This window comes from Cololabis saira, chromosome 10 (assembly GCF_033807715.1).
Source record: "Cololabis saira isolate AMF1-May2022 chromosome 10, fColSai1.1, whole genome shotgun sequence".
In the NCBI taxonomy this organism is placed as follows: domain Eukaryota; kingdom Metazoa; phylum Chordata; class Actinopteri; order Beloniformes; family Belonidae; genus Cololabis; species Cololabis saira.
The window spans coordinates 22,355,016-22,381,172 of record NC_084596.1 but is presented as its reverse complement, the minus strand read 5'-3'; the positions used below and the strand labels follow the sequence as shown (position 1 = coordinate 22,381,172).

The 26,157-nt window shown below is 43.0% G+C and overlaps 1 protein-coding gene across 18 annotated transcripts in view; it reads right to left on the bottom strand.

Moving 5' to 3' along the window:
- LOC133452609 (receptor-type tyrosine-protein phosphatase S-like) overlaps positions 1-26,157 on the bottom strand; it is an 81,846-nt gene that overhangs the window by 50,357 nt on the left and 5,332 nt on the right. For 11 of the 18 annotated variants that reach the window (XM_061732051.1, XM_061732050.1, XM_061732057.1 and 8 more), the window contains exons 2-4: positions 14,273-14,490; positions 11,075-11,220; positions 9,396-9,537 (exon numbers count right to left, since the gene is read on the bottom strand). In XM_061732051.1, the coding sequence (XP_061588035.1) occupies positions 9,396-9,537; positions 11,075-11,220; positions 14,273-14,417 (433 nt within the window). In that variant the 5' untranslated portion in view covers positions 14,418-14,490. Of the gene's footprint in view, positions 1-3,922; positions 3,959-9,395; positions 9,538-11,074; positions 11,221-14,272; positions 14,491-26,157 lie in introns of all 18 variants that reach the window. The other 7 variants (XM_061732045.1, XM_061732046.1, XM_061732048.1 and 4 more) reach the window with 1 other exon arrangement.

The following is a 26,157-nucleotide window of genomic DNA, read 5'->3' as shown; positions in this document are numbered from 1 at the left end:
TGTGTGTGTGTGTGTGATCTCAGAATGGCTCGGGAATTTACGACCGAGGGGAGCGTCTGTGTGTGTGTGTGTGTGTGTGTGTGTGTGTGTGTGTGTGTGTGTGTGGGGGGGGGGTTAGTACGAGAGGAAGAGAGGGAGAGATGCAGAAGAAAAGTAAAATAATAGACACTCTTAAATAATTTCTCATTACCAGAAATCCAAGACCTTCTGATCTTTCCCACACAGAAATGCCCCACTGTGAAACTAAACTTCACACGTGCGCTCTGGTCATTCAACTGGGAAATTTAGAAGGGCCTTGTTTTCGGTTGTCGAGAAGCATGTCATAACGATCCAGCAATGTGGATGCAGCAGTAGACCAATAAGAAGATAAACAAAAACACTTAAGTTAATAAACACAACTATGACGGGATCAGCAGTCCAGCTCACAGCGTAAACTAACTTTTAAAGTGTATTTTAAAGTTTTCTCTGCCCAGACACCAAAACCAGCCTCTCACGTGAATCTTTGCAGTTGAAGAAAAAAAGGGTGGTCGGTCAGCGTTCCTCGGGGAACAGCTGGGTGTTTACGCTCAGCAGGGGATCCTGATAAAGCGGCTATCACTCCCTCCTGTGTCCTTGCTGCAGATGAGGGGATAGCAGCTGGGCACAGCACTTGGCTTCCTTCAACTTCGGATCGGCGTCGCGTTCACGTCGAGGCAATGCAGGGTCCCTAGTTCGGCTTTCTGGGCTCGGAACTGCGTGGGTCGCTCGTGCAGCGCTGCAAAACGGACGCTCCTTCGTTCACGAAGGAGAAAGCCGGCCCTTGGCTGGCTCCCGGGTGTTACAGAGACCTGTGGGGGAGAAGGAAGAAGCAGAAAAGAGAGAAGAGGGAGGAGGGAGGGGGGTCTCCTCTTTTATAGCTGCGCACAGGAAGTTGATACCCCTTCCTGCAGCTTGGGGTCCTTGTCCAATCAAAGTGTGGTGCCTTATCACCAAGAGGGTCACATATGTAAACCCTGGTGTCCATGGGGGTTTTCCGTTGTTCTCCAGACCACGCTGGAGGTGTCGTAAACTCACCATGAGGCAGGGATCATGAAACTTTAAGTCTTTAGGTTTACTGGTCCAAGAGAAATGTTCACCCACTCACATATGTCATGAATTCATAATCATATGGACGGTAGTCCAACAGAGGCAAAAAAAGACAGAAAGAAGGAAAAACTTTGGTGCAAGCGCTGAAAAAGCTGACAAGCTAAACATTAGCAGGTGTAATGTCAAGTTTGCTTATCATTACTTTTACATGAAGGAAAACAACCTATGCAAATCAATGTCTTTGTGCGTAAAAGGATTTGAGTGAAAAGTTGACCTAAGATGAGGACTGGAACCCCATTAACTTTTGACACAGATCCAGTAGTTGTTTATCAGCCTTGGCAGTGCTACGCAGGCTCATAGCGCTCTTGCTTGGAAGCCTACTCCGGCTGTTCCCCTAATAACAAATAACTGGTTTATCTGCCCGCACTGGAACACAGTAAGCCTCCTCATGCATTCAGTTTTTACCCTCCATCATCTGTGGAGAAGCATAGGACATGCTCACACCCACAATAATGTGTGAGTCACTGTTCCTCCCTGCGACATCTGCAGACCCATGAAAAGTAGAGATGCTGGCGCAGGCTGCGCAGCCAGTATAGCCTTTGTGATCAAAGGCTTCTTCCTGCAGCTAGCTAGTCATTAGATCATATAGCAGGTGGGGAGAAAACACAGCTTGGTTTTTGCGTGTGTTTGACAGGCTGCTTCGATAAACATACCGCCCAGTCAGCATGAGCTACTTAAGTGCCTGCACATGCTCAGATACACACACACACACACGCAGGCATGCTTGCTGCACATAGGAACACATTTAGCTTGGTGGCTGTGGTGGGGAAACGTAAGCTTTTAGAAGGTGGGGCTCCATGTTAGGTGCCAGTAATGATTCCCGTCTAATAACTATGCAGAGAGCTGTTCGGAAACAGCAACAGCAATTAGGAGCTGGGATCAAGAGGAGGAGGAGGGCACTGGGGGTAATAAGGACTTGTTAGCAGTAATTGTTCAAATGTACCAACGATTAGAAGGGCCGATCTGGGATGCATCTGAATATGTCCGATTACGTTTGGGGCAGCGGGAAAGTGTGTGTGTGTGTTGCCATGTGTATGCAAACAGACATCCTCACAGACTTTGGTGATGTTTGGAATAATGTTTTGTAGCACACTCGGAGATATACATAAAAATGAAGATGCATATTCAGGAAAGCAGTTGCTTTCTGTCCCAGAAATGCATGAGCACACTCTGTGCACCTTCTCTGGTAAATGGGACGACGGATCTCGGGGACAGCGGTCCAGATGGCCAGACACATAATCAAGAACCCACCAGCCCACCTGTTTCTCCCTCTCCTTGCCCTTTTAACCACTCCGACTCTCTCTCACCTGAACGCAGGCACGTCCTAACGTTGCAATACACGTAATATAACATAAACCGAACCCACTGGAATCCCTTTAATGTCAGAAAACAACAAAAACCGCTTATGAGAGGCATATTGTTCCCATTTCAACCATGGGCACTTTCTTACTGCTCTGTTTGTAGCAGCTAGTTTTTAGGAGCAGAGCCCATTAAATCTGCTCCACCTCCCCCCGACTCCATCACAGGGCGTGCCTCTTTTGAGATCATCGCCACTGCTTTGTGCTACCCACTTCAGGCGTAGAATAAATGCAGTGTGGTGCCAAGTTGAGAGAAGATGAAAATGGGGAGGCTGGGTAATTCTGCTCTGATCTGGGCGTGTGATTTCAAAGAAGAGCACAAATCAGAGTGGTTCACTGAAATCTGTGATTTCAGACCTACACAACCCCAAACAAAGCGTCGGGGTTGTGTTATCTGAAAGTCTTTGAGTCGGTAGTGACTTCAAACACCAAAATGAAATGGCCTGAAGCACAGAAAAAAGAAGCAATTTTCTTTTTTCTCCCCTTTAAAGTGTGCTTCCTCGAGTCCAGCGTAGCAGAAAAAATGTGGAGCCGAAAGCTGTCCAAGATGCAGAGCGTGGCCACATCAACCGTCTGTGTGTTTTTCCTCTGCTCAGCTCCTCCTCCGGCCCCCCCTTTGCTACCAAACCACATGACAGACACGCACCATCTGCTCCAACACACTCTGCAATAGCGAAGAGAGGCTGAGCGGAGATGGGATCCATTGCTTTCTTTCTCACTTACCAGTCATCAGCAGAGGACAGACCCCAGATAGGCACATCACGCTGCTGATGCTGTGGGGAGGAAGCTGAGGAGACGTGCCGCAAAAGCCGTCAGGGAAATCAAAGCTCAGGGGAGAGCCGGCATGATGAGGATGTTTACTGAAGCGGTCGGGCCACATACCGACCTTCTGACAACAGAAAACAGAGACCGGATGGGAGGGAGCGGACCCCCTCTGCTCTCCTCTCCGCCATCCTAAACTGATCAATGCTAATGATCCACCTGAATGGAGGACTGTGGTATGATCATTGATGAGACAGAGAGGAAGAGAAAGGAAGGAGAGGAAGGAGATCGATGGGCAGGTCAGGAGGCTAGCTCCCCTGAGGCGAGGAATATGATGGGGCTACATCTGCTTCTCTTTGCCCTCCTCTGGTGCCGCCCCTCTCCTGAGAGGGTTCAGATGGGCTTTTTATCACTCCGTCGGCAACTACTACATGAACTCCCTTGCTGTTAATTAGAGCTGCCACTGAACTCGGTTTAGGGCACACACACACACACGAGGGCTCATGCATGAGCACTCGTGTGTGTCCGTGTGTGTGTGTGTGTGTCCGTGTGTGTATGTGCGGATATGCATATGCATTCTGAAAAAGTCTTTGTTCGTGGTGCAAGTGATGACATCGTGACATGAGACTCAATATTTTCAGAAAACAAAGCGCAGAAACAGGGAGATGTGAACAAACCTGATAAACTGACGTGATGTGGAAAAGTAGTTTTGTCTGGAACGAAAACAAGAGAAACGGACCATTAATAATGTCTGGAGAGCAAGTGTTTTTTTAACACTTTTGAGCAAATCTTCAGATTTGTGAAGCTGGACAGATCAAAGCTCCCCACACTCTGTCATTTTCCTCTTAATGAGCGCTTGAAGGCTGCATGCCTCCACCAAGGCCGAATGAAAAGTCTGGAGATCCAGATCGACAAAAAGTCGATGCCCCCAAAAGTTAACCACCTCTAAGCGGGGAGCAACTTTACTATAATAAATAATATCTACTGCATTCATTCGATTTGTTTGTTTTCAACATATGTTTCGGTATACAATCCAAAATCATCTGGAGTGGTAGCACTGGATCAAAAACTATGGAATATATTTTTTTTCATGTATATTTTATAGCTATTATCGTTAAAATTTAGCAACAACATATCAAATTTTGAAATTGACTTGTTAAAAAATTCAGTGAGCTTTTGAAGTCAGTTAGAACATTCTGGGTAGAGCTGCACAGACTTCATCTAAATAGATAAATAAATGAAATAAGGAGGATTATCATTCAAGTGTCCCCCATTAAATGAGACATGAAAGGTCCACCTTGAGCAGAAGTTAAATGAATCAAAGTGCATAATCCTGCTCTCTCTTCCTGCTCCCTTTTAAGTAAATGAATGCAAGACTTTCTCTCATCATTGTGACATTAATAATGTTACTTAAGAAAAGCACTTGGAGTAATTCTTCCAGCGTTGTCTGCCAACGGCAGTGTTCTCAAAGAAAAAAGGATGAAAACAAAGCGAGACAACATCGAGCAGCAGCCCCCTAGATTAGTAAATCCTCCCCTGTCGGAGGCACAAATAAACTTCTGAGTGACCCTCCAGGAAGGTGCCACATGGTCCGGCTTCATGCCGATGCAGACGCAGCGGCAGCTTCGTCCTGCGGGCTAAATCTTTACGCCTCCCCGCATGTGTGTGTGTGTACTGGAGCTCAGCTCCACTCATCAGCAACACGGGCCTGTAGCTGTGACACACAAGTGAGAGGAGACCATGCTTAACAAGTTTTGTCTAATATGTATATGAGTGTCTGGACTAAAGAGGAAGAAATTACCACCGACAGACAGAGCAAATATTTCTGATCCTTAGCTTTCGATTGAAACGTGGCTCAAAGAGAATCCTGCCTCTCAGTCCGTGTGCAGGCTAAGAGAGAGAAGACAGCTACAACAAACGGCTGGCTGACCAATAGCTTCCCCATTTAGTGAGAGTAAAAAGCAAAATGTCGTAGACGTGTAAGACAGTTAATGAGACTAATGTAACAAAGAACAGCCCATCAGATAAATCAAGCACTTTAATAAGCAGCAGTAGATGCAGATAAACCAGTGGGCAGACTGGACGCTTAAGTACAGTTCGCTGGAGAGGAGAATACAAAGCCACAGGTTCTCTGCCAGGTTCCTGGATGAGTCAGCGACGGCTTGAAATAGATACTGCGGGCATGGCCTTGATCGCACTTTTTGCCAAATGAATCATTTATCGAATGCAAACACCGCTCCACAAAAGTCAAGCTTAGTTTTCATCTGCTGGTTAAATTGATAAGACGGCCTATGGAAAAATGCACCATGTGTACACAAACAGTGTGTGTGTCAACAGGATTTCGGGGGAACATTGGCAAGCAGCGAGCAGCATTGTTCCCTGGAGCACTGGCTTTGTGTGTATTTGTGGGCATCAAGAGGTTGAGAGTGTACATTTTGGCCCGGTTATGTTTGCAGAAGGGCAATCAGGCCTGGTGCCCAAAACCAGGGAGCTGAGCCAACCAGATCTGGGCAAATAAGCAAGTTGTGTTTCCATGTGCCCAGATACACATACAGTAGTCGTAGCGAGGAAAGACACACATCCAAAGAGTCAAACACACAATGCATATGATGCAAACAAACAAATGTGAATCCAGTTTTTTTTCTACATCTTTGTATCCCTCACACACACACACACACACACACACACAAACTCAGACCTGTTAACAAACAGGTTGCTAATTCATATTTCAGATAATTTCAGTGGCAAAAGGCAATGTGCATGAAAGAAGACCGCACAAAAGCCGATCTGAGGCAGCCTGATTCAGGATTAATCTGCCAGCATTCAGCAGTCTTCAGAGGCTATAATGCATTGACTCCCATAGACTACAGGAGGGCTGGAGGGGAGCACTTTAAATGCAAATAGACCTTTATGATAATAGATTACAAAAGAATACAAATCCCGACTTGTCATCATAGATCAATCACTAAAAAAAGGTAAGTTTCCTCACCATCCTGAGCTCCATTTTAGCAGTCAGGGGCTTAACATGATGATCACACATGTAACACACATTGGTAATATCTAAGAAGAACAGACTGAAGGGAAAATAAATAAAAAAAACAAAGGGGGGGGATGAAAAGTGAAGATAAAAGAACCACTTCACTACTCAAGAAGCATAATCCTCTTGCAAGCTGAGTTTATACTTTCAGTTGTTTTCAGACTGAAATGCTGCCTGAACCGCTGGCCTGCCAATGCAGCCGACGCCTGGGGGGAATCACTGATCTGACTCTCTTGTTCATATGAAGGGTGGCAGGAGAACATCTCTCCTCCCCCTGCTGTTCCTCACCTCCCTTTCTTCTAAAATGGGACACTGGGAGGTGAGTTTAATCGGGATTACTCTGGACAAACCAGGCATACACGCGCACACATACACACACGTGTAAAAGGAAGAAATCTGTGTGCATGAATTCATACGCACACACACACACACACACACACACAGCTGTGAAGGTCATGCACGCACACACACATACATGGTGCTGCAGTAATGAAAGTCTCCCGCCCACCGGAGGTTTTCAAGCATGCAGAAGTGCAGATATTCTCGTCTGCTGGAGGCAGAGCAACACAACTGCAGTGTCCACGGAAAAGAGCAGTTTGATACGGAGGGGATGGGGTGGAGCAGCCCAGGGCCTGAAAAATGCAACGGGGTGGGGAGTAAAGACGGAGTCTGGATGGACAACAAGGGTCAAGAGAAAATGAAAGGATGAATAAAACAGGAGAAAAGAAATTAGAAATGAATATCGCCGTGAGCCGAAGAGAAGGAAGCTGCAGTCAAAGGCAAGAGAGGTGCAGTGGAGAAGAAAGGGAAGTAAACAGAAGAGAAGGTAAAGGGGTGGCGGATTTCTGATGATGGTGATCAAGGCACAAAAAGAAAAGAGCTCCTCGACTGTAACCTACCACATGCATTAGTCAACCTATAAAGCAGCTGCAGATATCCTGTGGCCAGCCGCAAACCCCTAACGCTGTACAACACGCCATTAGTCTCAGTCAACCATTATAAAAAAGACAAGATGAAACACACTAGGGCATGAAATGTTTCATGGAGCCTTTCCTTCAATGAACCATTAAAAAACAAAAAAAAAGGAAAAACAACCTGACCCAAGCACAAATTATACCCACTTTTCTGCACTTAACAGCATCCTTGGATGACATGATCCGTTCTGCGGTTTATTGCCCGGTCTGCAGTCAACTACATGGCTCTGTTAGATCAGGAAACCACTTCAAGTAATCACACATAAAACCTGTAACCCTGCCCTTGCAGGAGGAGGCACGTTCACATCGTTTTAGTTCTTCCTACAAGTTGTCTTTTGGCAGTTTTTTGGGCTTTTCATTTTCATGCAAGCTTAATAAATAAACAGATAAATAATTGTGTAACATTTAACTTTCATGAGATGAAAGATCACAATCACATGCGTGACATGCGTTAGGAGCTCTCCAAGGGCTTACCAACCACTTTATTAAGAATGATGTGGCTTTTAGAAAACTATGGTGTTTTTAAATTAAAAACAACAAATCTATTTGGTATTTCTAAGGTTTCAGTAATAAATGAGGTGTGTGTAGCCCAATTGTTGTTTAGCCCGATTAAATTTTTGATTTTGAAAATGACAAAGCTCTCCAGTCTCAGACTGGTGTTGTGTCCAGTTAGTTATTATGCTTACTAGTACTGATATATTTACAACAATCAATGACACAATGTTGACAGAAGAAAAAAAAGATTTCATATTAGTTAATTAATTAAACCTTAAAGAATAATGCTTTTGTGTCTTAGTGGCATTAAGGAAGCTTTTAAAAAGTACTGTCCTAAAGTAATGCTGCTGGACAGTGTGGATCAAAATCCTCTGGTAGATAAAATTGTATATCATGATCATGTATAAAATATCAGTGATAATTCAAATTTCTGCCATATTTGTACAGTATATTAGAGAAATAAAATAATAATTCTATGATTTATAACATTTTCCTTCACTCCCTGAACTCACACACCCTCATATTCAAGTGATGACAGAACGTGTCAGAATCTTATGGCTGAATATCATAAATAGTAAATAGTAGCATCATGGTCTCCCTTGCTGTTTGCAGGCAGACCGTCTGTTCGCCATGATTCAGGGAAATGTTTAACGATCAGCTCACGGCTCTGATTCTGATTAAAAATGGCATCATTTAATGATTTGCTGTATTCCGTTCTCAGAGGCTGATCGTCCCGTTGCCACTGAAGGGACGGGGACATCGTGCGGCACAGACCTCGGTGGGGAGGAGAAGTTTACACAACCAGAGGCGGAGCAGCACGTGGGGAGGTGCACCCTGGAGGTCCGCTGTAATGTGCTTCAGAGTGGAGCTGTGTGTGCAGAGATGATGGGCTGGCTAACAGATGGACAGGACTCTATCCCCTGGGCCACCAGCCTTCTGCTTACTGCACAACCTAGCCAACTCCACCATCCACATCCATCTTCTGCTCTCCCCCCTCATCCCCCCACCGGCCCCTCCAGCTCTTCCATTTAATCTCTACAGTTTCACACCACTGTGTTGCTCAACTTACTCCCACCTCTTCACTTTCCATCATACCTCCTCTACGCACCCCCCCCCTTCCCCACTTTTTTTCTCCTCTTCAATCACTGCTGGCAAGAGTGGGTGGTCCGCCAAACCCAGGTCCAATCTCCTGATTTTTTTTTTTTTTTCATTAAGCATGGAGCAACCACCCTTTATTTCTTCATCCCTTCCAGCTGTGATGGGAGGATGGCCAGTTCTAAGATCCCGGGCCAACGGCCACATGCTACAACGGGAGCGCCACAGCTTTCCCTCCAGAAAGACAGTCAACATTCTGGTCAGGAAGCACAATACTTAGGGCAAGCTTAAGTGCTCAAATACCCCTCAGCTAGCACGCGAGCTGACCCTCCCCGTGTTCGGATCACGCTCCGTTGCACCCGGAGAGACTATAAAAAGAACAGTTGACTGCAGCCTGCTGTGCAGGGAGGGTGTGGTAGTTGCTCTATTGTCACATCTCCGACTGACAGCCCAGCGAAGCAGGAATGACGGCTGAAGCAAGGTGTGCACACGCCAAGGAAGAGTATCCCTCAAGAGGGATATGAGTATGTGTGGGTTTCTGTGTCTCACCCCTGATAATGGCCAGCTTTGCAGTGACAGACACCTCTCCTTCACTGTTGCGTGCCACACACTCGTAGATGTTCTCATCCCGAGGTGCTCTGAGCGGCTGGATCCGCAGCACGGCGCCTGCACCCTCGTCAAACTCTATCGTCTGGACAGCCACAAAATCACAGAAGAAGAAGTATTAGTCACCGCAGAGCAAACCGTCAAATGCCATAATTACAACAGTAAACTTCTTTATGAAGATCCTGCACAAAGACTCCTCAACCGTGTGGATCGTGTACTCACCAACATCAGAGGTGGATCTGGATCCCCTGCTTGAAATGTAATATTTGTAAGAAATATTTAACATTACTGCATCAATTTACAGTTAGGTTTGTCTTTGTATTGAAAAAAAAAATCCCTGGATTAGTTTAGGATTCTACGTTTGAAAGGTATTTGAGTTTTTAATAGTTTTTAACATCTTTCATTATGTGCTCCATATTTCCACGTATCTGTTCTGAAAATGGGGATTTTAATTGAACAAAATAATCTCTGTCATGTACCACCAGTTATGATTAGTTGTTGAATTACTTAAAAAGACTTGAGGGCTTATTTGGCTCCTTTTTAGGTAGAGGTCTGCTTAAGAATTAAGAATTAAAACTAATACTCATTTTCATTAATGTGTGCCCTTGAAACCAGGGCGTCTTTTACTTAGTGGGAGGTCCAGCAGCTGGGTTGACTGGTTTGACAAAATTATTCATCACTACTTGCAAAGGCTACCAAAAGGGTTGTTAGGGTACATATTTTAATTTTAATACAGGTAACTTCAGAGTGTCAAGAAGAGTGTCAAGAAAACCTAGTGAAGAAAGACCAGCAGGTAATTCCACATCAAAGCACAATATGTCTTTTTTTCATGTGCATACACAAGTCTTCTGGTATTCAAAGAAAATGTTTCTTCTCACTTAACATTGCTGCAGAACTTCTCATGTCAGTCAAGTTTTTGAAAGTGGGTCTTAAAAGACCCACTTTGTTGTGATTGTGCAGCTGATCGGTAAAAAAGGAAACAAATACATAGTGATGTAGACGCATGAGGCAACAATTAGTCTCTTTTTGAGATAGAATAACTCTCCTAGGTGTCGATGTTGGGCTTTGTCACTCGGTAGACCTGCTACTTGTAAAACACATAACTTATTCAGGAAAAGGGGAACAGCTTAAAAAATATGGCCCCTTTAAAGCGACAATCTAAATGGGTAAATCATTAGGTTTTAAAGCTGCTGGTACACAGATTTTCTTTATCCCCTTTGAAGTTTGGACAGAGCCAAACCAGCCATCTCCCCGTGCTGCCAGACTTTATGCGACAAAGTTAATCACCCGACAGATACAGCTTCATATTGAGCGAACAAGCATGTGGGGGGCATCGATCTGTGTATTTCTGAAAATGATGAGCTGTTATTTCAGCTGAAGTGTAGTGTAGTTTGTAGCGTAGTGTAGCATATTTGAATGCAGAACAGAATTCTGAGAATTTATAATAAAAACTGTATTTAATGTCACAACATGCTGCTGTATTTTAAACTAGAAAAAAGGAGAGCAGTCTTAACAGGAGTATAGTATGCCGTTATAATGACTGCATCTCTATTTATAGAAAAACACATTGTCTTTGTCATGCAGCTACTGCAGAAGTGAACATTGTGCACTGTGACAACCACCTCGATGCGCTGGGAGTTGACCTTCTTGCCCTTCTTGTTCCAGTAGACGACGGGCTTGGGATTGCCAGAGGCCTGGCACACAAATGATGCCACGCCCCCTGACACTCCGATCTGGTCTGTGGGAATCTTGGTGAACTTCGGGGAGGCTGAGAGACAGGAAGGGGGGGGGGGGGGGGAAATAGAGAGGGAAAAAATAAGAAAATGGAAAACGAGAAAAGGCACGCATGAAACTGGACACCCTGACACCTGGGGGAAAGCAAACCCAACCCCAAAACCAGCAACGATCCCCCAATGAACAAGCCCCATTTCCCTGTCAGGGACTGGTCAAGCCGACTCGTGCTCTTAAGGCTGCGCAGTTATGCTTACTTCCTGGGTATCATCTAGAGGACACGCTGAAGGACTTCCTGTGGGTCATAAATAAAAGATAGGGCTGGGCTTCACAGGAACATCTCTCTCTTCCTCTCTCTCTGTTTCCACGACAGGCTACCATGGCAGCATAGGCTGTCATGACACATGAGTGTTTCACAGGTAGGGGAGGTGTTGGTTAAAAATTCACAGCATATAATTGGTTTAAACGTATTAATACCAAAGGCGTGATTTTTGTGCCTTCTACTCCCAACACCTATAGGGTGTTTACAGCTGCAGATTAGGATGAAGTTAATAAATACGACATAAATACCAACATCGGTTCCTGCTTTGCCCGGGCGTCGAGCATCAGACGAACATTTTCAGTGATTACAGTGCGATGTTAAGTACTGCAGTTGGACTGCAAGGAAAACAGCAATTTCCAAGAGTGATATTGAGCCAACAGTACTGAACCTACACTTTTCGCAGGGGCTGAGTCAGATCAGAGAAACAACCTCACGCATCCACCCCTCGCTTGCTGTCTGTGGCCTGTTGCCATGGCGTCCGGCTTAACTCCTCTTCAGTTAGGGAATCGCTGCTATCCATCAGGGCGAAGTCAGGATGACCCTTACCATAGCAACCTGGATCCCCCCTCCCCTCCCCTGCGTCTGGGTGGGTGAGGTCTGCCATGACTGAAGACAGAGCCTCTAACACTGCCCATAAACGCATCACCAGAAGACTCTTAAGCCTTTTTCAATGTCTTCCCACTCAGCTCGCTGTGAAACAGCCACACAGACCGTTTTCCGGTTTCTCTACAATGCCTTGACAGTATCCAGAATAACACCACGACAAAAGGCTGCACCTGTTCCAGCTGCACTGTTCTTTCAGGAAGCACCCACACTGGATTTCAGAAATAACACGGTTTAATTTCACGTTTGCCGTAATCCTGAGACAGAAAGAGCGAGAGCAGGTGTTGTCTGTCTGAATAAATTTAAGCTCGCTGTTTTTAGATGCAACATCAGGATATCATCTGTCTCCTAGACTCATGGAAATTTAAACAGTATTGAGCAAAATGCCTTTTTTTTTAATCAGCTAACAATATGAGAATGCGGGGCTGTCGAAAGTAAGAAAAAAAACCTGTCAAGGCTGAAACTGTTTTCTCATGGCTATCGGATTATGGATGAATTTGATGTATTTCTTAGGGCTTGAACATGGTTTTCAATGGCTTTATGTTGAGCCCAGTATGTTTCCTATGTTCTTTTAAATGCACTTCAGCACCAATCATAGTGCAGAACCACCCCTACTGGCAATGTAACCACTTAAGCTTCTTCCAACAGCTCGAGAAAAGCACTGCAAGGCAGTGGCTTTGGATGGATTTGCTCCCAACAGAAACTTGTTGTGATCAGGAGGTTCTTGAAAGCTGCCTGGGAAATAAGGGAGTAATGACGACTGCTGGCTTTTTAATGGTAGGCACAGTGGACCATGGAATAGTGGATTTACCAGTAACTGGTCTGATTTGCGCCTTTTCAACCTGTAATCGTGACTCAGGACTGCTGCGCTCAGATGCAACTGAAACCAGCAGGTTTAGCGGTGTAGTGTTTTTCAGCACGCTTTGTGGCAGAAAAGTAATTGGACCTCTACAATTTGCTTCAAGCCAAGAGTTAAAGAAATTCAAGTTTCATTTTGGAAAACTCCTTTCAGGGAATGGCTTCTGGTCAAATGTTTCAATCTGACGAGATGAGAGGCACTTATGGCAAACGTATTAAGTTCCACCAGGTGGGATCAGAGAAGCCCTTGAGCCACTTTTAATAATGCATCTTTTCCTGTTTAGTTTATGTGTCTTTTCTGTCAAATTTGAATTGAATATCACACCTGAATGTGAAAACAAAAACAAAGGGAAAGAATAAAGATAAAAGCACCAGGAGAGGAAGACTAACATAAGGAGAATATTTTTTGAGGTAATCTCAATCAGAAAATCAGATTTGGACACATAAATAACAAAACTAAACGCATTTATCAATTACTTAATTTGTGTAACTTTTAAATTGTTTTGAAAACCTGTGTTTATTCATCGCAGGGGAGGGGGAAAATGTATTAATTTTCCATTTACACTCATAATTGGAATAGATAGGATAGATAGATCTTAAAGTCAAATGTATACATTTTCAAAAAGTTGAAGAGTAAAAATGTATATAAAAACCTTTCTCTGTCCTCTAGGTAACTTAAAGTGGTCTTTTAAAAAGTATTTGCTGAAGGTTGATACCTGACTTTCTGAGTTTCTGTTCATGAACATGAGTTAGATGCAAATAAAGTTTGCGGTCGAATTTTCTTCAGAAAAGGTTGAATGTTTTGTGTTAACGTATACTTGACAACTCAGTTTGAAAGTATACATTTTCTTTGTCAAGAAAAGTCTACACTATTATTGTATTTGTCCTTCTGAGATATACTGTAGGTGGTGTAAGTCCTCTAAAATTATGGTGGCTTTGGTTGCATGAATGGACAGTGAAAAATACCTGTTTTAAATTTGGGAAAAGCGTTATTCTTCAGAAAAGCAAGAGCAGGACTTTGAGGAAGTGTGTGTGTGTGAGATGTGTGCTGAGCGCTGAGGCAGGAAATCTGTGGAAATGTTGTAATCAAGAAGACGATGTGGAACATGCTGATGCGATCCTGCCTTATCAGAACACATTAACGACGCCACAGTTCAGCTGAGCCGAGATACTGACAGGCTGGGATTCACTCGTTGACATACACCAACGCGCTCACACATTTTCAGACTTTTATGCATCATATTTATTTACTGGCTGACCTTCAGCCGACAAACAGATATAGAAAGATGTAGTTAGATCATCATACCTAGTGCTGCACAAACGCTGCTCCAAGGTCTGGTAAGTAAGATAATCAAAGGCAGCAGCAAACACAGGGGAGACGGGCAAAGGCAGAACCCAAGGATAGGCTGCCTGGACTGGGCCAGGACTCGACCTCGTCTGGACAGAGGCATGGCACCACCGCTGGGTAGGCTGGAGATGGACTAGATGTGCGCAGGGCTTCGCTCAGCAGAAGAAGTAGGCACACTGTAGACAAAACAAAGAGAAGGTTATAGGCAAGTTTCCTCCACTTCTGATTCATTACGGTCGGTTCGAAAAACGTCTTCTTACACATCAATAGGGGTGGGCAAAAATATCGATATGGCAATATATCGCAATACTTTTCCAGCTGATTCAATATCGATATTAAAAATTTGAATATCGATTTTTTTTTTTTTTCTATATTTTTTATCCCCAATTTTTCTCCCATTTCATCACCGAGTGCTCCTACCTAAGTGACAGTCCTGGGCATTGCCACTCTCTACCAACCCTGGGAGGGCCCTGCACTGAGCTCAGGTTTTATTTCACGTTTTATTTCATGTTATAATTTATTTTTTATATAACACAGTTGCCTGTCCTTAAAAAATGAAAAATAATGGACAGAGGTTTATTTATTTATGGATTTATATCTATACTGACTGATCACTGTGCCTGGCCTTGGTTTTAGTACCATCTTTCTTGTGTTTATTATCATTTGCCACATAATTGAAGCAACATCATACTAAATTTAATGTTAATTTCATATGATGTAAATAATATGAAAAACATATACAAATATGTTGTAACTTTAGCTTGTATAGTTATAATAAAACATTGTTTTAACTCAGTTTGTCCCATGAATTGTCACTATAATCTGATGAATGTGCAACTCGGATTTTAAGATCCATCACTATCATCTGATGTACATATATACAACTTGGATTTTAAGATGTGTCATGCATTTTTGAATTTTTCGGTGAACTATGTAGAATATAATAATTGGGATATCGCATAATCGGGATATCGCAATGTGTATCGTATCGTGGCTCAAGTATCGTGATGCGTATCGTATCGTGAGGTCTTTCCCAATACCCACCCCTACACATCAATGCACCACGAAAGGAGTAAGCAACATTTTATGGTGGCACAGAGGAAAACGAATCAGAAAGAAAATCAAAGACAAATTCATATTTCAGGACTAGGTCTTCTGATTAAGCCTGAGCACTCCTGACTTCTGGGATTGGAAGCCTAAACTGGTTAACTCTGATGGAACTAATGCCAGAACAAAAGATGCACTGCTCAAGAACTATTAGAAGAAACAGGCAAAAATGGTTTTCGGAGGACTGCCTCTGTATTAATAAGACTTCCTTTCTAGTGAGCCATGAAATTAGCTGCAATGATACAGTTTTAAGAACCCCCCCCCCCCAATAATTTCATTTCATCTTTGGCCTAATTCCTTCTTAGCCCGAACTATTTTAATGTTCTGGTGGCACCTCTTAGTGTCAATGCAACAATACACCCAGAGTGTGTCACAGTAATGGAAAATGCTTAAACAAAGAGGATTGGTGGGGGTGGAGGGGGGGTCAGTAGGAATGCGGCAAAATTCAATAACAGCAAATGGATCAGCTTTAAATCGAAGCCCACCCCACCACCCCCCCACCCCACTAATCCCAAGTCTTTGGGGGATCGCCATCAGCATTTCGCTCTCTCTCCTGGCGTAAACACATGAACGCAGACTCACACACATCTGGAAGTCTCAACATAATTCAGCTCTGTCTGCTTGCGGAGATTTAGACAAGCTGTGCAGAAGCTCCGCGTCTGGGAGTCAATAAGTCCTCAGTCTTATGAAGCTCTCCCGACCCCTTCCCCTCCGCCCGATGCGTAGGAGTGCAGGTGGGGTGGCCAAATGAGAAAGGAGCCTTTGTTAAACACCCCCCCCCCCCCCCCTCATATATGCCCCTGTTAAAGTGGCAATACGGGATAACATATAGGCTCTGAGGGAGGCTTAATATTTACTCACAGGTGACAGTTCAGGCGATGATAGGCACATAAATGTACATAAACAACCACAACTACACTTTTGTGCTGACATTGCCAACACATTGGCAGGAATAGAGGAGCAGAGATTTGGCATGGTTGCCTTTAATAAATAAGAGAGCATTTGTAGTGAGTTACATATTCAAACACTCCTCCATCCATTCATTGAGCTAATGACCTGCTCAAACATATTACCGTCTACCAGCTCCTACACTAAAAATAGCCCAACTGAAAACATGTCTGTCTATCTGATACAGGCTCTTTTTCCTGCCGCTCTCCCTTATCTAATGCTGCGTAATAGCTGTTGAATAGAAAAGCTTTCAGCGTCCCCTTTTCAATTGAACAACGCGATAAGAAAAATCAGATCAGAGCTCATTCAGCCACCATTGGCAGCATGTTAAGTAAATTCTCCTCTTAGGGAAACTCAATTTGCTGGCATTAATCTAACCAGAGCCACTATTGTGCATGCAGCCACATGGCAGTCACTAAAACATTGCTAACTGCTTGTCTTGTCTGCCTCATTCATCCCTTGAGTTGGATATGTTTCTGTGACCTCTGCCTCACCGTAAATGTAATTTTCGGTTTATCCACTCCTCCTTGTTGTCTTCCACCTGCTCTGCTCTACTTCCACTGCCGGCACCGCCAGCCTCCGACTAATCCCCGATCGTAACCTCATCTCACCTCGGTACTAGTCTCGGTGTTCCTGAAATCTACCCTTCCTTCATTGTCTTTCATAGCCATCCACCCCTCCCCTCCCCACTTCCTCCTTGCCCTCCTTGTTAACCATCTTCTCTCTTGATGCCAACTCCTCAGCGATGCCCTATCATTCATCTCCTTCGCCTTTTATAGACACTCTAATCCCTGCTTGTATACAAATCCTCTTCCTCTCCCCAGCTGTCCTGCACCGGCTGCTCCAGCTGCTGTTGGTCCATTGACACAGTTCAAACAAAAGGGCTTACAGCATCCTACAGCTGTGGGTGATGAGGGAAGAAGCCAAAACAGATACACAGAAGCAGCACCAGATCAGGCCAGTCTGGGCATGCCTAGGCTTGTGCTAATGGCATTAAACGTTGCTACAATAACCCACTCATCCTCTCCAGATTTGGATAGGAAGAACAATAAGTAATTTTGATTATTGCAGAAAACAGAAATAAAAGGGGTAGGCATTGCGTGCATGGATGTCCTCATGACTCAGACCTAATGCTGCCTTTATAGCACTCCTTAGAGATATCAAAAGCTGCTCTCCCTGATCATCTGGCTCAGCATCATAGCATAGACAGCGGGGGTTGGTCTTATTACCTTTTCAGAGTAACAACACAGATGGTCAGCCAGACAGATAGATTGATGGGGATACACGTGGTATTTATTGCGGGGGAGCAGATAATGACACCACAGCTCAGGTGGTGCAACGTACACCGGTTATTGTGCTCCATCAGGCTGATGAAATAACACTGTTTAGGTGGCATCCGACCCGGCCCTGCTCTGCTGGGGCACTTCGGAAGATGACATGTTTTGTTTTTCACCTCACACAACCCCCAACCAAACTCTCCCCCACCTTACCCATGATGCCGCTGCCACTGCAAGTGGGTTGGGATGATCTCACAAGGCCTGTCGCCATGACAACAATCCTGGAAAGACTAGAGGTGTTTCGTGCTGTACCATACTAGTTGTGAGAACTTTGTGTTCTTTTGATCGCCATACTCTGACGGTGTGTGTGTGTGTGTTTGTGTCTATGTGTGTGTGTGTGTGTGTGTGTGTGTGTGTGTGTGTGTGTGTGTGTGTGTTTGTGTGTTTGTGTGAGTGTGTGTGTGTGTGTGTCTGTAGTGAGGAGGGAGTGATTACAAGCGTGTGTATGATTCAGAAATCAAGATACAAGAAAAAAATGTAAATGCACAGAAGCTGATGAGAGGAAAACATTTGGAGAAGGTTCCGTGTAAGATACAAGAAAAGGACTAAGAGTGATATTACTTCACGTTTCTGTGACCCAGGACACTCTAGGCAAACAACACACACAAAAACATGGCAGATGGCAAAGCATCATGGGGGAGATTGGCTCTCCCTCACACACATACTTCCCTTTGCTCTCTCTTAAACACACAGCCCACAGATATACACACACACACACACACACGCACACACACGCACGCACACGCACACACACACACACACACACACACACACACACACACACACACACACACACACACACACACGATTGCGCACACACTCGCACACGTTGAGGATCAGAGGCACCGGATGAAGCACAGCTTACTGCGGGCATGAGCTACAACGCCCCGGTTACATTTTTAGTGTAGGAAATAAAATATCTGAAGCTCCTCTCCAACAGGAAAACACACCTGTCACTCAAATACTGCAGCTCTCAACCCTGAATGCAAATGAATCTAGAGACCTGTGTACCTCTAGTAAATCTCGATCAGTCTTGCCTCATGCTGCATGCAGGAGGCTGAAATTAGGAAACTACAGCCTCCTGCATCCACTGTTATAGGAGGATATATTGGCAAAAAAAAGCAATAACACCCAAACCGTTGGCCACCGTTCACGCCGGTGGTGTGACGCTATAAATACGACTGTTATGAGAGTGTCAACCATCTTTTGAGTGGCATGACACATTTAAACATATAAGCAGTAATCTCCCAAAATGATATGTAGGCATGGAGAGAAAAAAACCGAATGATCTTGATCTAATGATCGAAGCATCTTTTTGACCCAGCAGTAACTGACAGGAAGAGTCAATTCATCAAAAAGTCAAGAGCAAACCCAAATACTGCTTTTTATTAATCTGAATCTTTCAGGGATATTTGATTCTTGTCAGAAAACACTTTTTTCCTTTTTCTTTTTTTAGGGAATCATTAAAAATTACTTCATTTCAGCCACGGGTGATTTTGAAGGACTTCATTGTTCCCTTTTTTCCCCCCATTGCACAATTTACAAGTTTCACTCACAAACGGATTCCTATTTTACTAGGACTTAAAAAAAAATAGAAGAAAAAGATAAAGCTGAAGAATTTCCCCATTTATTTCCAGCTATCTGTTTTTAAAGATATAAGCAGTAATCTCCCAAAAAGATCTGTTGGCATGGAGGGAAAAAAAACTGTATTAGTAATGATTGAAGCATCTTTTTGACACAGCAGTAACTGACAGAAAGAGTCAATTAATCAAAAAGTCAATCCCAAATACTGCTTTTTATTACTCTAATCTGAATCTTTCAGGGAGATTTGATTCTTGTCAGAAAACACTTTTTTCCTTTTTCTTTTTTCATGGAATCATTAAAAATGACATAATTTAAGCAACGGGTGATTTTGAAAGACTTCATTGTTCCTTTTTTTCCCCCATTGCACAACTTGCTAGTCTGCATCACAAACGGATTCCTATTTTACTAAGAAATAAAAAAAGAAGGGATAAAGCTGAAGAATGTTCTCGTTTATTTCCATCTGTTTTTAATGTCTTGGGAGTTTGTATGTAGTCAGAATTAGAACAAGTCACTAAGACTTATGGTTTGGCATGAACTATATATTTTTCTTAATGCATCAGTGAATGTCTCTGGTGAGATCTATTTATTCTCAGTTTTTATTTTGCAGAGACTTTGAAAGATTTCAATTCCTTTCTTTTGTAAATATATTTCCAGTTTTGACGTGAACATCTGCAGGTATTTATTTGTGGACTGTGTTCACTCTATGACGCAGATGGGTCCTTTACATGTATATACTCAACTAAACTCATTTTCAGAAAACATAACATGATTTTATCATTTTATTAAAATAATTATTTCCAAGAAACAACAAATAAAAAATAAAAAAACCTTGGAAAATGAGAGAAATGAATTTAAAAACATCCAAACACCATTTTCTGGCTTTTTCTCTAGAGGGGATCTTGAGTTTTTCCTTGAGGCTATTCAATGAACTGATCATCTACAAGTAACAGGGGAATTTTTTGAAATGAATACTTTGAGTTTACACATTTATAGCAACATCCTGGCTGTCTAACCATTGCCTCTAATCCCAGCATGAAGTGAAGACGCTAACACAGCCTTTCTGACAGCATGTCAAACTGCATACAAGCACTCCTTTGCACCACCACGGTGTTTCAATCACCTTTGTCTTTCTCGTTTGTTTTTTGTTTTTTTTTCTAAACCGGCCATAGCTCCGTTTTTCCCTATTAAAGCCAAGGGAACGCATGCACTTGTGAAAGAAGCGTGACTAACCGGACTAACTGTCCCTCTGACCTCCATCTCTGCATGAGCAAAGCTCCTGTAGTCCAACAATGGCACAGAAAATATTCACCCACGCACCTCAAAGGGGATCCAAGGTCAGAGAGACCAATACAACTTTAAAGCAGCATCTCATAATGGATGGAATGGCCTCGGATGAGCCCAGCGACAAATGGACTGTATCTCGCTAAGCAGGAAGTGTATTACAGGATAGTATAAAAAGTACATAGAGAGCAGATTATTAGGGCGGGTCAGAGAAAGGTCACTGGGCTGCTGGAAGAGAGTTTTTTGTGGTATATTTTTCTACCCTGTTTTTCGGTGTAACCCCCCCGCCCCCTTTATGGAAGCAAACATCTACGACTTGTTTAGTTTAATCAAGTTTTACTTTGATCTGGGTTTAAGACACTGGGAGATAGTCCTGTCTTTAAGCCATATAGATGGTACCATTAGTTTGTTGACTTTACGCAGATCTCCTCAACATAGCAATGTTTCTCCAGGAGCAGTTGGACAGGTATGGTGTGCTCCATGGATACAAGATGATGCATATTAAATGCATTCAGGCTGGCTTTTTGGCGGCCCAAGACATGATCAGGAAACTGCTAAGAATATTGGATCCGCCCGGTGTGCAGCTTAGGAAATGGAATCACCTTTGGCGGCGTATGGGCGGAAACAATTTACCACAAAAAACACACAATTATTCCTAAAAGGAGGGTGGAAAAAAATATCCTGAAAAATAGGACCAAAAAAATAAAATACCACGAAAAACAGAAAAAACAATCCCGAAAAACAAAGCTTTTTTTTATGCAAATGAATGCAAGTGAATGCAAAAGATTTGTGAAATCGCATTTCTGTTACATGTAGCCACTACCTATACAATACATAACATTAAAAATCAGATATTATCAAAATGATTGTTTCTTTCATCAGCTTCTATATTGGTACCACCTGTTTTCTGAAGTGCTTCTTTCACTCACTACATGCTCAGGCTGATATAAGTTCCCAGCTTTGATTGACGGTGAACATTTGATCCTCTCTGAGGATCTTTGATCCTTGTTCCCGGCCTCACCAAACTGAGAGCGCTGGGAACGATGCAGGTAAGACACCAACTGCTCAGTTCTGACAAACCCACCTCAATTAAATGTAAAAAAAAAAGTCATATGACATGATGCTCATATCATAAGTAAACAAGTGAGAATATTCAATAATGAGTCCAAAATCACACATCCCAAATTTGGTTCCAAAAGAAACGTAAGCGTCTTAAGAGTATCACCGAGAATGCATTGCAATCCTACTGAAACGTGGCTGCTTCTGTTGCTAAATAAAAAAAAAATGATTTGCACATGCAGTTTGACCTGACAGGTGAAGATTTATAACAAGACAAGAGAGGAAGAACAAGGTGCGTGCATGTCCACATGCAGACACCTAAGTAATGTTCAGTCAACTGAGACAGCAATACAAACACCTAAAGGTTTTCCGTGATTTATCTCAGCAGCGCCGCTCTCTCTGGTGCCGTCTCCTCCTCAGACGTGGCCGATGCTCTCTGCAGCGGCTCATTACGCAGGCTGATGGCTGAATCCTTGTCAACTCACTGTCCAATTAGCATATTCAAGACTGGCACAGACACTTATCCTAGCAGGAGAGAAGTGTGCATACATACTGATGTCCACATAATTATGCACCTGCATGTATGTCCCTAATTGTTTAACAGCAAAGACACGAGAAAGGGGACATTGTGTGCCTTTGTTCAATTACGGGGCAAATTCCTTATTCAGACATAAGCCTCACGAATATTTCTTTACAAGAATCCAAAGCAACGTCAATAAATATATTTTAAATGTAGCGTCAAATCCACGAACCAACGCACATGTAGAAAACACGCTCAGCCAGCCAAGACACACCACAGCCAATTACAGAGCTTCTTCTGAAGCAGGACTAAAGCTCCCTGACGACGAGAGCACCTTCATCCTCTTAGACGTCATTGTCATCATCCTGACCATCTTTATATCTCAGCTAGGCTTCATTAATAAGACATGCCAGCTATTTTTACGTCCCTATTTCGGCTATTAGCATCTGTCAGAAGACAAAGTGGGCTTGAGTAAAGCAGATTTCAGGGTGTGCTGATAAGCTTGTCTTGAGAGCGATACCAGCAGCCTAAAGAACACTGTGCTTTATTATAACATCATAAACACTGTTTAATCGCACAGAACTATCAGATGAGGATGTCATTATTGAAAGGCGGTCTTCAAATGGATGCATCTTCCGACTGTTTTGAAAACAACAAATGATTCAAGCACCCACACACACCTGACTCAACGCGACGCCGCATTTCTCCTTCACCGTTTCCTCGCATGCTGCAATCTTGAAATCAGCCCTTTATTTGCCTTGTGCTTATGTAAAGATCCCTTTGGGAGATCTTGATTAGTTTCCTGGAGACACGTTGTTGTGTTTGCCCAGAAACCTGCTCTCTCCTGTGTATCTGCGCTGCTATGGTATCACCTGTCTGGCATGACCACATGATAAGGTGTCCACCGAGAGCTCATTAACTCACGACTGCAAGACTGCTCTGCAACAACACCGTGAAAATCTATAGAGCCATAACACACACACACATACACAGGTACATACAGTTTGGCATTTAGTTAAGGTCGATGTGCTGTGATAAAACATTGTGGTGATGGAAAGTTTTTCCTCATTTTGTGTTTCAGAGTCATTGCAGAGGGATTGTTTGGATGGCGAGAAATGGACCGGGCACAAGCGAAGACCGGTCAAGTTGTTTTCACATCTTAAGGATTTGTGATGTAACAAAAAATACACATGGGCTCAATAACAAAGGGTCTGAATGCTTGGATCTGATATTTCAGTCTCACCGTTTTGATAAATCAATAAAGCACAAGAAAAAGATGCCATCACATAGTATCTTTATTCCACTGAGAAACAAAAGTAAAACTGATTATATAAAGGTTAGTCTGAAGTGTAACCAAATATGCTAATGACAACTTACATGACTATATCTAAGACTTAAACATCTAAAATTAGAGCTGCTATTTTTGTTTGCTTCTTTTTTTTGGGGGGGGGGGGTGGGGGGGTTTGAGACCATGCATGCTTATGCAGAAATCCCATTTACGTGGAGCACAAGCCACCAGCCTTAGTAGTTCTATCACTAACCAGGCATTGCACGACTTCCTGATGGGGATGAGATTTGTGACGCCAAATTAATTTCTCCTTGAGGGACGATAAAGTTGTGAATGGAATTGAAACCGGGAGTAATGGGCTAGAGAAGGTGCATTTATCCTCCGTCTAAATGCTGAAATCAGATGGAGAGTGTGCCTGGGTAAGTGAAGTGATGAAACGCATGTCAAGGGTAACAGACTTGCACACTAACGCTTTCCACGAATGACTACCCATTACTCGCACCTCCGTTGAATACTTCAACAGGCATTCCTCGCTGCAGTTAAGACAGAGTGAAATGCCAAAAACAAAAGTGGATCTGTATTCAGGAGCCGTATCAAACCTGGCTCCCCCAGCAGCATCAACACATTTCTGTTTGTGAGTTGTTATGGCAGCATACGTTTCCTAGACATCATTCATTTTCCATCCTGTAAGGTGTCTTTAGCATCACAGATGTGGCATAGATTTGGCGACCCATAATGCCTTTGTAGTGTGGATGGACATTAATCCAGGCTGGATGAAGAGCAAACTAAATCAAGAGGAGGCTATTCCCTGAAGACCTGTGAAAATCCATGGTGGAAGCATTCAAAGGTGAAAACATCGTCCTCAGGACAGAGATCGAAGAGGTGAAAACTGTGCGCACCAAAAGATGTAAAGACAAGCTTCGTCTACTACAAATCCACTGTTTAGATTTGCACGGAACATGCAGCAACCATAATGCTTTGCTCAAAAGTATTAACGAGTTTTCAAGCCTTTATTAGCAAAGAAGAAAAAATGTGTGTGTGTACATAGGGATCAATGAAAACGCTCCAGGTTGTGCAAGCCAGTTGTTTCTCGAGCAGTTTGAGTTGCTGTCCAGAAGCGGTCTCGTAAGTGTTGCACCCGGCCGTATAGGCGCACAGATGTGCAGAGGTTGAGTGGTTAAACCACAGCCGGGGCCAACTTCCCTGTAACTCGTGCCAGCTGGCTGTCTAAAGTTCATTGTTGTTCGTCACATGTGAGTCGCGGCATACTTAACGTTTTGGAATTATTTAATTGGTTTTTTTTTAACCATTCCTGATATAGGCATGCAGCAATACCCTATAAAATCCACCAACAACTACTCATGAATACCAATGGTGGACTTGCAGGGAAATTTGCTCTTAACGTGGCAAACTTAACTCAGTACCCGGCTGACAGATTTTTTGCTCATAAGGTGAAGATTACATAATAGTCATGATCTGCAATAACGGTTAATAGACAAAAAAAATTGAGCTAATAGAAAGTATTAACACATTAGGTAATAATGTAAACATTGTCGTGGATTTATAATTAACTAAAATGTGGCAAACATGACCAGGATAGAGACAGTTCAGCCTAAATGAACACTACAGGAGGGCTAAAAAGGTGAAACTGTGCTGCTGATGCAATGAACATGTTTCCTCACTATCAACTGTTATTTGGAGAAATCCCAGGACCTTTTCGTACATCTGATCTTCTCAACTTACAACATCACAGCATACCTCCAGTACAAGTTCTGGACAAAAAACTAAGGCAACTGAGCTACTGGTTGGGGAGTTTCACATTGTTACAATGTAGAATTACTCATGCAGTTTAAAACCACCCTGAGGACTTGTGAGTTTGCACTAAATAGCAGCACCTTGAGCTGAATCTCTACATAAACCTGCTGATGTATTTGTAATGTTTTCTACATCAACCATCTATAGTTTGATGAGGGCAACGCCAGGGAAAATCAAGTTTTTCTTTCTTTTACTTGTGCGTTTGATGTTTTAGAAAGCGTACTGTCAAATTAGCATACAAAGCCAGGGCTGAGCATTTCTGTTTCCACTGTACCACTTACAGTCTTCAAACCCAGATTCAAAGACCCAATGAGACATTTCATATGAAACGAACCAATAGAAAGAAAACAAATCCTGTCAATTTGCAGGGTGGGACTTGTCAAGAGTGTGTGATTTATTTGATATTAGCAAACATAAATATGAGCTATCTGACGAAAAACATCAGCGCGAAAGCTTGAGAAGATTCAAGGGTGAGCAGGTGCAGTCTTGTGAGCGATGCAGATAGAGTCTGGGCTAATTTGGATATTTATAGAGCTGCGCATATTAAATGAGGCTAAGGTGTAGCATTACATCTAAATCATGTTGAAGCATGAAGCAATGGGTTTAATGGGAAAAAGTCCATGAAATTTCTATGAATACGGCTACTTTTTCTCAAGACTTTAATCAATGACTGGCGAGAATTAACCAGCAAAGCGGTAAATTAGCACCGACCTTGATGCTGATGTTAACAGTTTTAGTAAGTATTTTCTCTTGAAGCCAGAGAGACAAACAAGGCTTTTGCAGTCCAGTCCTGTGTACTTGTTGTGTGTCCGTTTTTAACAGTTACATTTACATTCGTCAAACATCAAGCTACATGGTTACTGTTCGTGGGGAACAAAATATAAAAAAAATATTTTTTTTTAAT